This window comes from Ictidomys tridecemlineatus, chromosome 6, assembly GCF_052094955.1.
Source record: "Ictidomys tridecemlineatus isolate mIctTri1 chromosome 6, mIctTri1.hap1, whole genome shotgun sequence".
In the NCBI taxonomy this organism is placed as follows: Eukaryota; Metazoa; Chordata; class Mammalia; order Rodentia; family Sciuridae; genus Ictidomys; species Ictidomys tridecemlineatus.
Window position 1 is genome coordinate 196,212,825 of NC_135482.1, and position 15,318 is coordinate 196,228,142.

General features: G+C 36.3%; 1 protein-coding gene across 2 annotated transcripts in view; it reads left to right on the forward strand.

Moving 5' to 3' along the window:
• Tnfsf13b (TNF superfamily member 13b) overlaps window positions 1–15,318 on the forward strand; it is a 57,007-nt gene that overhangs the window by 27,549 nt on the left and 14,140 nt on the right. Inside the window, exon 3 of one of the 2 annotated variants that reach the window (XM_021729618.3) lies at window positions 2,579–2,635. The exons of the other annotated variant lie outside the window; for it this stretch is intronic. Within the exon in view, the coding sequence (XP_021585293.1) occupies window positions 2,579–2,635 (57 nt within the window). The remainder of the gene's footprint in view (window positions 1–2,578; window positions 2,636–15,318) is intronic. 2 annotated transcript variants of the gene reach the window in all.

The window sequence follows — 15,318 nt, forward strand, 5'->3', positions numbered from 1 at the left end:
ATTTCTGGCTGAACTGTGACTTGTGAGGCAGGTCTGAGGGTTAAAGTATGAAATGCAGAAGTCCGTTGCTAACTTGGCAAAATCAGGCCAGTTGGAGCCTCTTACCCAGCAAGGACGCGCTCTTCCTAGAACCGCTGGCTGCTCTCAGGCAATGTTTGACCGCAGTCTTTCCTAAGTGTAATTTTTCTTTTCTCCTCTTCAATAGTGAGACTTTTTTTTCCTCTTCAGTGTTGCAAGAGTTGGCTTCTTTTCAATTTCCAAAGTAGTGTTTAAAAGAGCGACCTGATAACCAAACCTTTGAACCCTGTTCCTATTAAGCCTAAAGTTTGGGGAAAGGGAAGATCCAGGAAACAAGCCCATCAGTGCAGCCAAATGTGACATCGAGTCTCTCAGATTCTTATATTGCAGTGAGGTGGAGATAGAGAAAAATAAACCATACATATAATCGTTGAGTAAATTGTAACACCAGAAAATGGCAAATACATTGAAAAAATGAAAACGTTAAGACAGTGTTATAAAGTTCGATGCTTCTTTGTACTTTCAACTTCTTTTTAAATACCTATTCATGTCTGCAGAATAAAACATGAATTCATAGTGTTGAAAGATAAATGGTTCTTAATTTTACACAGAGGGACAATATTAGCTTTAATATTTAAATATTGCTGTTGTAATTCAGCTCCTACTTAAAAAAAAACTGCTTTGGGGCAGCTGCATTTTTGTCACGAGTTTGGGGGACATTGCAGTTCTGAAGAGTTAGAGACAGCATTTCCTCCAGACAGATTCCCACTGTTTGAGCAAATGTCCCGTGCAGGCCCTCCAGAGCATGTGGGGAAGGAGGGAGGGAGGGAGGAACCCAGGTTGTACAGCACTTCCACCTGCTGACCGTGTGCCAGGCTCCCCGGTGTTTTGGCCTCTCGCCCCTCAGAGCTGACTTGCTGAACACTGCCGTCTTCATTTTAGAGGAGAACACAGGAACCCAGAGCAGGCCAATCTTTCCTCTCAGCCAGCTACTATAGGTGGAGAATTAAAGCCTTCCTCACTCTGCTGCCCATTGTGATGCCTCTAAGGACTGTCATAGGGGAGTGTCAGCCACAGGAACCATACTGTCCCTATGGCTCAGGTGTGGCTACCTTTGTTCCTCAAGATCAGTAAAAGAATCCACAGAGGAGATCAAAATTCTCTGCTGCAAAATGATTAGATTAGCGTATAAATAAGTCAGAAGTTCCACGTCTGTATAAGCAAGTTGTAATTTTGGATGTTCCATTTCCACCTTTAAATAAGGAGGGAAATTCCTAAACAGTTTTTAATGCTATCAACCTTAAGAGTTTTCTTTAACAGCCTCAGAGTAGTACACAAGTATTACCCCATTATGCAGAGTTTTAAATGTCAGAAATTTTCAGCTTGATACCAAGGCAGGCATCCCCATCACATCCACTTGGTAGAAAGCACACGGAGAAGCATGTGTTTATAAAATATGAAGGTTTTTTTTTAAGAGGGGGGAGAGAGGGGGGGGGAATTTTTTTTAATATTTATTTTTCAGTTCTCGGCGGACACAACATCTTTGTTGGTATATGGTGCTAAGGATCGAACCGGGTCGCACGCATGCCAGGCGAGCTCGCTACCACTTGAGCCACATCCCCAGCCCTAAAATATGAAGGTTTTGCTGAAGAGTATTTTCTTCAATTAAAACCTGCAAGCTTAGGTCCAGGTTTTTCATGCATACTTACTGCTTTCCTTTTATCTCAGAATACACCCCACAGAACCTGCTCTTCCTTGGCTTTACCCAAGGCCTTTCTCTTTCTTCATTTAAGGCAGTTGTTATTTACTGCTCCGAATGTCATCTGAAATAGTCCACCTGTGATTTGGGATGTGAATTGACATTCCCCAGAAGCCTCACTGACAACTCAGTGTCACAAAGTCCTTACATTTTATTTTTAAACAATGTTCCCTCTTTCTCTCTTCTGTCCAAAGGATTTTGCCAAAAATACTTGACTTTGGCTCCCAAGTTAAACAGACAGGACTTAAATTCTTGTCTGGTCACTTTATCTCTGAGGTCCTGAACAAGACATGTACACTTTCTAAACCTTAGTTTAAGATACCTAGTTTTTAGGGTTCTTGGGAGGATTCAAGGATGTAGAGTAGGCTAAGCCTTAGTTTATTTCCAATAGCAGTGAGTCATTATTTAATGTTGGTTTTATGATTCAACAAATGTTTCAAACTGATCTGATAAGTTTATCTGTTTTATTTATTTGGCTAACTTGAAAAACAAAATAACCAAGTATGTTTTCTATGTAGCTGTTATTTCAAAGCAACTTTGATTCCACTCCACAATGCCACGCTTGCTGTGCCTCCACAGTATGAAGCATTGCAAAAGTGTCATGAATTTCCAGCACAGATATTAAAGTGAATGGGTCAATTTCATAAAGTGACTTAAGACTAAGATCACACAAGTAATGCAAGAGGTGTGTTTGATTTAGCCTCCCCGGGAGACCGAGTCTGTGGCTTTGTATTTTTAGTCATCTTAGCTCCCTTATCATTCCTACTCAAGTAATTAAAATGATGAACTTTTGCTTTTCAGTTACTCAAGACTGCTTGCAACTGATTGCAGACAGCGACACACCAACGATTCGTAAAGGTAAAGGGATAGCCCAGTAGTGTCTGCCGTGACTAAGTCCAGTACAATCACACTTGAAAGTTCCCAGCTTAGAGACTGTATTTCAACAGCATCTCAAGACAGCCACTTTGAAATTCTTATAGTCACACACAATATAATTCACTTACATTCAAAGTGAATGGGAATTATACATTCAAAGGGAATTATATTTGCACTAGTAATTATCTAATAAACAGAATGCCTTAGAAGCACTGATACTTAGATGGTGTAAATCATTAGACTATCCTACAACTAAATATTAAAGTCAAAAGTAACTTTATTATTTGGAAATCACTTCCGTTTCTATAATGATGGAAGACCAAGCTCACAAATAATAATTTTACTATATGTGGTAGTGGAAATCCCAATAGATGAAAATGGAAATAGGATTAACATTCTATAAGATATTTTTGTGAAAACTCTCTAATGTCAAATACATGCTTAGTAGTTTACCATTTTCTTAGGTGTAGAGTGTTTTAAACTTTTTCACTTATTTGAAGTTTTTGTTTGCTTTAATTCTAGAGAAGTATTTTTGTAATAGTGGCCAAAAACAAGGTCATGGAGAATGACCTTTTAGCATCATCTGCCAAAATGTGTGACCCAGAATACTAATCCAGAGAAGTGGCCCCTGACACAGGGTTTTACAGTAAGTTTGGAAACATAGCATCCCGTATTTACTTCCCTTTGGGATTCACAAGGCACATTAACAAATCATTGAGTCCAAGAAGTCCTGCTCTGAAAAGTAACTGTTTGACCTGTGGAATCCGGTTCGCTGCACACTCCTGTGACCTGGCTGCACTGATATGAACTATTTCCCGTTTCCCGAGAAAAGGACCAAAGGTACAATTTAAAAAAAAAGAAAAATTTACACATTTGGCTAAAAACCCCAAACACAAACCCCCCCAAACGTAAAGCAAGACAGTCACACTCCTGCAGAAAGCCACAGTGTCTGTGCTCAGGTGTGGTCCTGCCCTTTAGTGATGGCTTCTCACCACTCCAGCATGCCAGGGCCACCCTGGAGAGCGCAGAGCTTCCCCCCTCTGCGGGAGGCCTGGGGCTGGGTGTGCAGGGCCTTCCAGAGGCAGCGTTCATTTTGTGAAGAAAAGCTGTGCCCAGTGACCTGTCCCCCCTGCACAGGCCCACAAGACTTTCTGGAAGAGATAGTCTATTGTTAAGTGACTGCGTCACATAGCATCTCAAGTCTGCAGATGACCATGTTACCCAGGCCACAGGCAAGGGGGTTTCAAGGAGAAGGGCTGTTCTCATCTATTACTTTGAATCTCTTATAATTGCTAAGTCTTTATCTTAGCATTGCATTGCTACGACAAAATAAGCCCCTCTCCCCACCCCCAAAGAAATAAAAAAGAAAAAAAAAAAACAACTTGAAAGCAGAAAGATTCTTTGTCCTGTGGTTTCAGAGGTTTCCATCCCTGGTCAGCAGCTTTGTTGGCAGAAGGGTGTGGTGGAGGGGCTTAGGACAGCTGGGAGGCAGGGGTGGAGATAGGGATCAGGGATAAGGCATACCCTTCCGAACGCCCCCAGTGACCCACGTGCTCAGCTAGCCTCCAGTCTCCACTTAAATCATGAATCAGATGGATCCATCCATTGACAAGTTCAGAGCCCCGATGGTCCACTCTCTTCCCCAGAGCTTCACCCCAGAACACTGTCACACAGGGACCAAGTCTTCAGCTCGTGAAACTTTGGGGGACCACTCATCCACAACACCCCATACTTTTCAGGGAAAAAGGAAGCTGCACAAATCAGCAAAAGGCAAGAGGGGCTTTGTAGTGTAGGCCAAGGTCTTTTGTTTGTTTTTCCCAGAATTTTAATTTTTAAATACCTAGCACATAAATAAATGCAATAAATGAAAAAGCACAGAAGTGTGGATTGAAAATTCTTGCTCCTCCTTCAATCTGTTTCCATCCACTCCCATTTACCACATTTTTTTTTCTTGTGTAGACTTCAACCCTCTCTGTAGGTAAACAAAGAAATTAGAATCTAGTTCTGATTCCCCATTCTGTAAACTAAACATAATGTTCTGTACTTGCAACACACAGCGTTTGAAAACAAAATTATAACCAATTTTCTTTACTTAGCAATGCTTATTGCAGTTATTATGTCTATAAGTAGACAATTTTCTTCACCATTTAAAAAAGAGCTTCTCAGTATGACATTGTATGAAGATAATGTATTCAACCAGTTCCCTACCAATAGACATAGTGGCAATCTTTTGCAATGATTATGCATCAAGGAATAACTATGTACATGCCTCAATTCTCCTTCCTGTGTCAGTCTCTCTCTCTCTATATATATATATATATACTTTGAGTTTGCACAGTTATTTTCAAGTGGTTCTGATTTTCCAGTGGTTACTGAGTGTTATGCTACCACAAGGAACTGAAGAACTTCCAGTAAAGAATCAGTATCTCTTAATTTGATTTCCTTTACTATGACACACATGGGTCCCTTTTTGTATACTTTTAGACCAATTGGTATTTCTGTCTTTATATTCTTGTGATTTTTCATTTTATTTCAGTTTCCTTTTCTGTGAGTTTCTTGTTTCTATTCTTCCCATTTATCTGTTGGGCTGCTGGTCATTTATAAGTGGATTTCTATAGGCTCTTTATCTGATAAACACTAGTTGTTCAAATTATGAATTACAAGCATTTTATATCTGAATATCATTTGTCCTCTGATTTTTTATAACAGTGGAATTATTTTGTGTATGGAATTTATCAGTGTTTGCTAAATGAGTCTGGAGTTAGAGTTGCGATTTGAAAGGCATCCCACTCTTCAGAGACACCCACAAAGACTCCCTAGTTCCTTCTAATGACTTCATCATTTTTTATAATGTAATATTCCATCTATTTGATCTTTATCCTGGCATAAAAGGTAAGGTATGTAACCAGTGTGTTTTACCCAGACAGCTATGCATTGTGCCAGAAATTCATATTAAATAGCTCATTGTTCTAACATTGCTTAACAATGTTGTTTATATTAAATTTCTATGTTTGAGTCAATTTGTTTTATTTCAACATTTATTTATTTTACTTTTCTATTATGTTGATTTATCTCTCTATTCAAGACCCAAAAAATGTAATTTGTGTTATTTGGACTTTATATTGCCATCTGGCGAGTAATTTTTTCCCCTCATTTTAAAGAATTTCTTGTTCTTATTTCTAATTAATTTCTAATTAACGTAGAATTAGCTTATCTGTTTATAAAGGAAAAAGGTCTAATATTTTTGTTGCATCTCATTATATTTATAAATTATGGAATATTCTGCCATGATAACAAGTCCTAGTCAAATCCTGCCAGAGAACATGATATATTTTTACATTTGTTCAGTCTTCTTCCATCTCCTTCACTGTGTTTGGAATTTTCTTGTAGGTGCTGTATATATCTTAATAGTTTTACATGCCAGTTTTATCTTTTCAGATTCTGTTACAGACAGGGGGTATTTTCTTTATTAAGTCTTCTAGCCGATTATTTTATAAAGACTTTGAGAGTTCCATTATGTCTTTTCAATATAGAGTTGAAATACTTTATTTTTTTTAAACTTCTAAGTCACATTTCTTCCTTTAATCTTTAGGCAATTTACTATGTTCCCTTTAGTTCTAGGGACATAATAATGAAGATGTTAGAACTGGTTCCTGCCCTGAAGAGCCTGATAGTCTAATGAGGCAGACTGACAACCATTTGATTTTATGAAATGTAGAAAAATATTGGATGTGTAGGGAGAGCCAAGTGGAGGACATTTGGGTGGACAAAGTCTCTTAAGAGCAAGTAATTCTGAACTTGCTACTTATCATTTTTCTAGAGCGCTTGGGAGTTATAAAATGTTCAAAATTTAAAATGATTAAATAACATTTAAGACAATAACATCAACTAACCAATACAGGCTGGCTATTAATAGCCAATGAGTGTTATTTTTGTTTTAATGCACTTGTCACCTTATTTCTTGATGCTGACATTAATGTGACAAGCATTACAGAACATATTCAGTAATTTAAAGAGTAAAGGGATTTTTTTAAAAACTAGGAGAAACTGCCATAGTGGCAACATAATATTTTTTCAGTTATTCTTCCATTTTATTTTTATTCTAATTTGTTAGGTATGACAGCAGAATGCATTACAATTCATAGTGTACATATAGAGCACGATTTTTCAGACCTCTGCCAGTACACAAAACAGTCACACTATTCATGTCTTCATACATGTACTTAGGGTAATGAGATGGACATTACCATCTCATTTCCACCATCTTTTCTACTCCCATGCCCGCTCCTTCATCTTCCTCCCCTTTGTCCTATCTAGAGTTCATCTAATCCTACCATGATTCCCCCACAAATCCCATTATAAATCAGTATCCTTCTATCAGAGAAATCATTGTACATTTGATTTTGGGGGATTGGCTAATTTCACTTAGCATTATATTCTCCAATTCCATACCATGATTTTATTCTCTTTCAATGCTGAATAGTATTCCATTGTGTATATATACCACAGTTTCTTTATCCATTCATTTATTGAAGGGCATCTAGGTTGGTTCCACAGTTTAGCTATTGTGAATTGTGCTGCTATAAACATTGATGGGGCTGTGTCCCTGTATTGTGCCGTTTTTAAGTCCTTTGGGTTTAGACCGAGGAGAGGGATAGAATGGAACCACTATTTGACCCAGCTAAGTTTTCCAAGAATTCTCCCTTCCGCTTTCCATATTGGCTGCACCAATTTGCAGTCCCACCAGCAGTGTATGAGTGTACCTTTTTCCCCACGTCCTTGCCAACACCTATTGTTGTCTGTCTTCATAGTAGCTACCATTCTGACTGGAGTGAGACGAAATCTTGAGTAGTTTTGATATGCATTTCTCTAATTGCTAGAAATGTTCAAGATTTTTTCATATATTTGTTAATGGATTGTATATCCTCTGAGAAGTGTCTGTTCAGTTCCTTGGTCTATTTACTGATTTTTTTTTGTGTGTGTGTGTGTGTTAAGATTTTGAGTTCTTTCTATATCCTAGAGATTAGTGCACTAATATGTGTGTGGCTCTCAATTCACCTCACTGTTTCTTTTGCTGAGAAGTAGCTTTTTAGTAAAAAAAAAAAAAAAAAAAAAAAAAAAAAAAATCAAGAATCAATAAGTGATATGGATTTAAATTCTTGTGCTATAGGAGTATTATTAAGGAAGTCAGGGCCTAATCTGACATAAGAGGAGAAAAAGTAGGCCCTAATCTCCATTAGGTGCAGTGTCTCTGGTTTAATTCCTAGTTCCTTGATCCACTCCGAGTTTTGTGCATGGTGAGATACAGGGGTTTAATTTCATTTTGTTGCAGATGGATTTCCAGTTTTTTTTCAACACCAGAGGCTATCTTTTCTTCAATGTACATTTTTAGCACCTTTTTCTAATATGAGAAAACTGTAGTTATGTGGATTCTTCTCTGTGTCTTCTATTCTGTACCTTTGGTCTACAAGTCTATTTTGGTGCCAGTACCGTGCTCATTTTATTACTATTGCTCTGTGTATTGTTTAAGCTCTTGTATATTGATGCCACCTGCTTCACTCTTATTGCTAAGGATTGCTTTAGCTATTTCTATGTGGAATGTCATTGGGATTTTGATTGGAATTGTATTAAATCTGTATAGTGCTGTTGGTAATATGGTCATTTTGACAATATTAATTCTGCTTATCCAAAAACAAGGTAGATCTTTCCATCTTCTAAGGTCTTCTTTAATTTCTTTCTTTAGTGTTATGTAGTTTTCATTGTAGAGGTCTTTCACCTCTTTTGTTGATTCCCAAGCATTTTTTTTTTTGAGGCTATTGAAAGTGTTTTTTTCCCCTCGTTTCCCTTTCAGAGGATTTGTCACTGATATACAGAATTGCCTTTGATTTATAACTACTTTGCTGAATTCATTTATTAGTTGTAGAAGTTTTCTGGGGGAATTTTTGGGGTTTTCTAGGCATAAAATCAAATAATGGACAAATAGTGCTAATTTGAATTCTTTTTATATCCGGATCCCTTATTTCTTTCATCTGTCTAATTGCTCTGGCCAGTGTTTCAAGAACTATGTTAAGTAGAAGTAGATAAAGAGGGCATCCCTCTCTTGTTCCAGGTTTTAGAGGAAATTCTTTCAATTTTTCTCCATTTAGAATGATGGTGGCCTGGGGCTTAGCATAGATAGCTTTTACAGTGTTGAGATATGTTCCTGTTATCCCTAGTTTTTCTAGTGTTTTGAACATGAATGGGTGATATATTTTGTTGATTGCTTTTTCTGCATCTACTGAGATGATCATATGATTCTTCTCTTTGAATCTATTGATATGATTGATTACATTTATTGATTTCCATATGTTGAACCAACCTTGCATCCCTGGGATGAACCCCACTTGATCATGGTGCACAATCTTTTTGATATGTTTCTGTATTTGATTTGCCAGATTGAGAATTTTTGCATCTATGTTCATAGAGGTATTTGTCTGAAGTTCTCTTTCTTTGATGTGTCTTTGTCAGGTTTTGGAATCAGGGTGGTATTTGCCTCACAGAATGAGTTTGGAAGTATTTCTTCTTTTTCTATTTCCTGAAATAAATGTGAAGAATATTGGTATTAGTTCTTCCTTAAAGGTCTTGTAGAACTCAGCTGTATATCCATCCAGTCCTGGGCTTTTCTTGGTTAGGTTTCTGATGGCGTCTTCTATTTCATCGCTTGAAATTGATCTGTTTAAATTGTGTATATCATCCTCATTCAAATTGTGCAAATCTAGTGACTCTAGAAATTTGTCAATGCCTTTGATATTTTTTACTTTATTGGAGTACAAATCTTCAAAATAATTTCTAATTATCTTCTGTATTTCTGTAATGTCTGTTGTGATATTTCCTTTTTCACCATGTTAGTAATTTGAGTTCCCTCTCCTTAAGTAGCACAGCTAAGGGGTTTGTCAGTTTTATTTATTTTTTTCAAAGAACCAACTTGTTTTGTCAGTTTTTCCAGTTGATTCTTTTGTTTTCATTTCATTGAATTCAGCTCCAATTTAAATTATTTCCTTCTTCTAACTGCTTTTGGTATCAATTTGTTCTTTTTCTAGGGCTTTGTGAAGTAATGTTAAGTAGTTTGTTGCCTTTTTCTTCTTTTAAGGAATGAACTCCATGCAGTGAGCCTTCCTCTTAGGACTGCCTTCATAGTGTCCCAGAGATTTTGATATGCTGTATCTGTTCTCATTCACCTCTAAAAATTTTTTTACTCTCCTCCTTGATGTCTTCTGCAACCCACTGTTCATTAAGTAGCATATTATTTAGTCTCCAGGTGTTGGAGTAGCTTTTTAAATCATTGATTTCGAATTTCATTCCATTGTGATCTGATAGAAAGCAAACATAAAACAGCAGAGATAATATCTTGCAAAGAGTGGTTTTGTGGCATAGTATATGGTCTTTTTTAGAGAAGGATCCATGAGCTGCTGAGAAGAAAGTGTACTTGCCTGTTGAAGGATGAAATATTCTATATATGTCAGTTAAGTCTAAGCTATTGATTGTATGATTGAGTTCTATAGTTTAGCTATTGTTTGGAAGATCTATCCAGTGGTGTGTGTATTTAAGTTACCGGGAATTATTGTGTTGTGGTCTATTTGACTCTTGAACTTGAGAAGAGTTTGATGAATGTAGATGCTCCATTGTTCAGAGCATATGTATTTATAATTGTCAAGTATTGGTGTTTGGTTCCCTTGAGCAGTATGTAGTGTCCTTCTTTATCCCTTTTGATAAACTTTGGCTTGAAGTCTACTTTATTTGATATGGGGATGGAAACCCCTGCTTGCTTCCTCAGTCCATATGAGTGGTATGATTTTTCCCAACCTTTCACCGTCATTCTGTGGATGTCTGTTCCTCTGACATGAGTCTCTTGGAGGTAGCATATAGTTGAATTTTTTTTTTAAATCCAATATGCCAGTCTATGTCTTTTAATTGGTGAATTTAGGCCATTAACATTAAGGGTTATTATTCAGACATGATTTGTATTCCCGGCCATTTTTGTTTATTTTTTTGTATTTAATTTGACTCGGTTTCTCTGTTGATTAGTTTTCCCTTTAGTATAATACCTCCCCCTCTGCCGATTTTCTTCCTTGTTTTTCATTTCTTCTTCATGGAATATTTTGCTGAGGATGTTCTGTAGTGCAAGCTTTCTAGGCTCTGTCAGGTGTGTGCTGGTCGCTGGAGGAGGCCCTGTCTGAAATATTTTATTTTTCATTTATATTTCCTAAGCATAAAATTTTGGAGAAAGTCATACTTAACTTTCTTAAAGTAATTTGTTTCATGTGTGCCCATGTTCACAGAACACAGCTGGACTTTACTTTTTGATCTCATCTTAAAATGAGGCTCATCTGCTGGTTGATATAATCATTCACATTTACTAATTTGAGAAATTTGGTTTGATTTTATTCATCATATGCTGATACATTGCAGTTTTACACCTTAAGAATTTCTATTTTATGGTTTGAACCGGTTGCCTACTGTGTCGACTATTTGCCATCTTCCTTTGAGTGTGAATCCCTAGTGTTTATAACTATCTGTCTACTGAAGCCAGACACACATAATATAAAACCAAGGAGCATACTCATTAGCGTTTAGCACACTCAGTGTTTTGCGACCAGCTCTCTCCTGCTCATTTCATCAGTCCAAGAGAAAACCCTGCGTCCGTCAGCCGTGGGTACCATTTCTCCACCTCTCCACCCTCTGGAGCCCCACTCAGCTCTGTCTCTATGGTTATTCACATAAACGTGATCATGGCATGTGTGGCTTTTAGCATCAGCTTCTTTTGCTTACAATGACGTTTGCAGGTTTGTCCATGTTGTAGTCCATATTTGTACTTGTTCCTCTTGATGAATGGGTGAATGATGTTCCATTATAGGTGAGCCATAATTTGTCCATCCATCCATTGATGGCTATTCTGGCTATTGTGAATAGTGATCCTATGGCATTTGAGTAAAATAACATTTCAGCACCTTTGTCTCTTATGACAATTTTTGGCTTACTTTGTATCTTGTTTGATATCAGTATAGCTATCCCAGAAATATTTGGCTACTATTTGCAAAATGCACAATTTCCATTGTTTAATTTTTTGACCTACTTGAGTTTTGGAATCTAAAGTGAATCCCATGTGATCCATTTGTAATGGATCAAATTTCTTTAATCTATCTCGCCAATCTATTTTAATTGAAAATTTAACCCATTTAAAGTGATTACTAATGAGGAAATAGTAATTCTGTCATTCTGATGTTTCATAATTATGTTTTGCTTTTCAGTTCCTTCATTACTTTGTCTTTAGTGTTAATAGACATTTACATCTATGCCATTTGTATTCTTCCTAATTGCCTTCCCTGCATTTCCTACTTAGTTCTTACTCTGGGCAATTTTAATAAGCACCCTAAATTTATAACAACCTTGTTTGAATTCGTTATAACTTCTCTTTATGTCACCAATGTCACAAAAGTCCATGCTTATATATTATGTGTTAACATAATAATTATTGTTCTATGTATTTGTCTTTTAAACCACATAGGAAACAAAATAAGTTACAAGCTAAAACCACAACAATGGTTTTTCTATTTATCCATACAGTACCTTTATCTATGTTCTTGTTTCTTCATGTATCTTCAGATTTCTAACTAGCATCCTTTTATTTCAATCTGAAGTCGTCTGTTGAACACTTGTTTTAGGGTAGGTCTACTGCTGATGAGCTACTATGTTTTTATGTATGAAGGAGCATTCTTATCCTCTACATTTGAAGGATATTTTGCAGATCTAGAATACTAGGCTAACAGTTGCTCCAGAAGCACTGTGACCACGTTCTCATTGCCTTTGGTCTCCATGGTTTGAGACTTTAGCTGTCAATCTTATTCAACATAGCAAAGAGAAGCAATCTTTCAAGCACAAGCTATCTTTCAAGATACCCTCCTTTGTCTCTTTCAATAGCCTGGTTATAAAGAGTCTTGGTGTGGATACCTTTGTGTTTATCCTGCTTAGAGTGTATGTTTATCCTGCTTCTAGCAAATGCAGATTTACAATTTTGTTCAAATTTGGGAATAGTTTAGCCATTTTTTCTCTATATATTTTCCCTCTGTGACTACCATAATGCATATGTTAGTCTGCTTAATGGTATCTTAGAACGATGTGTTGATTTTTTTTCATTCTTTTAAAACTTTATTGTTAGAGCCAGTTTGGTTCAAAGAAAAATGGAGAGGAAGGTATAAACATTTTAAGTCACTTGTTATCTTTGTGATATGCATTTGATTTTCCTCCATGTCTTTTCATGGCCTGAAAACTCATTTCTTTTTTGGTGCTGGATAATATTTCATTGTCTAGATGGTCAACAGTTCATCCATTTACCTACTGAAGAACATCTTGCGTGGTACCAAGTTTGGTAATTATGAGTTTTGAAGCTGTTATGAACATTGAAGTGCAAATTTTTGTATGAACAAAAGTTTAACTTCTTTAAGTACCAGGAAGTGTTTTTGCTAGATTATTATAAAAATATGTCCAATTTTGTAAGAAATACTTGCATAACAGATCCACCATTTTTCTTTATCAAAAGCAACAAAGAAGAGCTCCTGTTGGCCAACTCCCTTGCTGGATTTTGGTGTCAATATTCTGGTTTCTTGCCATTCTAAGAGATGTATAATGCTATCTCATTGTTTTAAATATTCATTTCTCTGAAGACATCATATGGAGTATCTCTTTATACCATTATTTGCCATCTGTATATCTTTTGTGAGGGGTCTGCTAAGGGCTTGACCCATTTCTAAATCAGATTAGAATAAATTTTAAAAGCAAATAATTAGTTGTACATGACAGCAACATGCTCTTCAATTCATTGTATACACATGGAGCACAATTTTTCACTTCTCTGGTTGTACAAAAAGTAGGGTCACACCATTCATGCAAGCATACGTGTACCTAGATAATGACATTCGTCTCATTCTTCCGTCTTTCCTACCCCGTGTCCCCTCCCTGCCGTCCGCTCTCCTTTGCCCAAACCAAAGTTCCTCCACTCATCCCCATGACTTACCAGTTGCTTTCTTATGGTTGAATTTTAAGAATTCTTCATATTTTCTTGGGTAAGAGTTCTCTCTCAGATCCATCTTTTTGGAAATATTTTCTCCAATTATGTGATGCATGATTTCATTTTCTTGACAATGTCTTTTGCAGACCACGAAATTTTACTTCTAATGAATTTCAGTTTATTATTTTTTGGTGTGCATTTTTAGTATCATAACTAAAAAGTCATCACCAATCCCAAGACCATCTAGATTTTCTTATGAGACCTTCTCGGAGTTGTGTAGCTTTGTGTTTTACACTTTGGTCTGTGATCCATCTTGAGTTAATTTTTATGAGAGATACGAAGTTTGGGTTAATTTTTTTTTTTGCATATGAATGTCCAGTTGTTCAGGAGTCTTTTTTTAAAGACTTTTATTTTTCTTCCATTGTACTACCTTGTCCTTTGTCAAAAAAATCAGTTGAATTTGTATGAGTTTATTTTGGGGCTCATATTGGGTTCTGATCTGTTTGTTCTCTAACACCATACTCTTGATAACTGCAGCTTTTCAGGAAGTCCTAAAGTCAGTATTAGTTCTCCATCTCTGCTCTTCAATAGTGCATTGGCTTTCTTGGGTCTTTTGCATCTCCACCTATTCTTTAGACTCTCTTGATACCCATAAAATACTTAGCTAGAATCTTGATTGGGACTGAATTTATATATTATGTTGGGAAGAACCAACATCTTGACAATACCGAGTCCTCTTATCTATGACCATAGAATATTTGTGCATTTAGCTTCTCTTTGACTCATTTCAGTTTTGTAGATTTACTTATATTGGTTTTATACATTTATATTACACACAAGGATTTCATTTTTGAGTGCTAATGTTAATGGTATTTTTTTTAAATTTCACATCCACTTGTTCATGACTGGTATATAGGAAAACAATTTACAATTAATTCTATATCCTGGATTCATATAACCATGAGTTTATTACTTTTTCTTTCTTCCTCTTGGATAACTTAAATTCCGATTTTGCATTGCCTGCTCAAGTCTGGTTTAACCCCTTCAGTGGTGGCTTTAATTTCAGTAGTTTTACATTAGCCTCCAAAATTTCTATTTGGTTCCTTTCAATACTTTTGACCTTTCAATCAAAATCATCTAATTATTTGTAAATCATTATCCTCATTTTCTGAAGTTGTTTATCCATGGTTTTCCTTAGCCATTTCAGAGATTTGAAGACTTCACCTTGTGAGTTCCACATTTGGGCATTCTTAGGGATTTGTTTGTCAGTTTTTCATCCTGTGATTGCTCCATAATTTTCCTCTTTCTTTGTATGCTTTAAACTCTTGTTGAAAATCGATCCACTTCAACATCAAACGTGGTAATTCTGGAAATCAGACACCATCACCCCTGACATCTGCAGAGTTTTCTGTTGTTTATTGTTGTGAGCTGAAGTTGTTCATTTGTTTATTAACTTTTTAAAAATATTTTACACAAAGACTCTTCCTTGTCCTGTGTGGCTGTGGAATCCGATTCCTTAGATTTGCAGTCAGTCTGATAGATTTCCTTCTCTTTACACCAACCCTGATGAAGATTCTTAAAACAATAGAAACCAAAAATAAAGTTTAAATAGGTTTCTTAT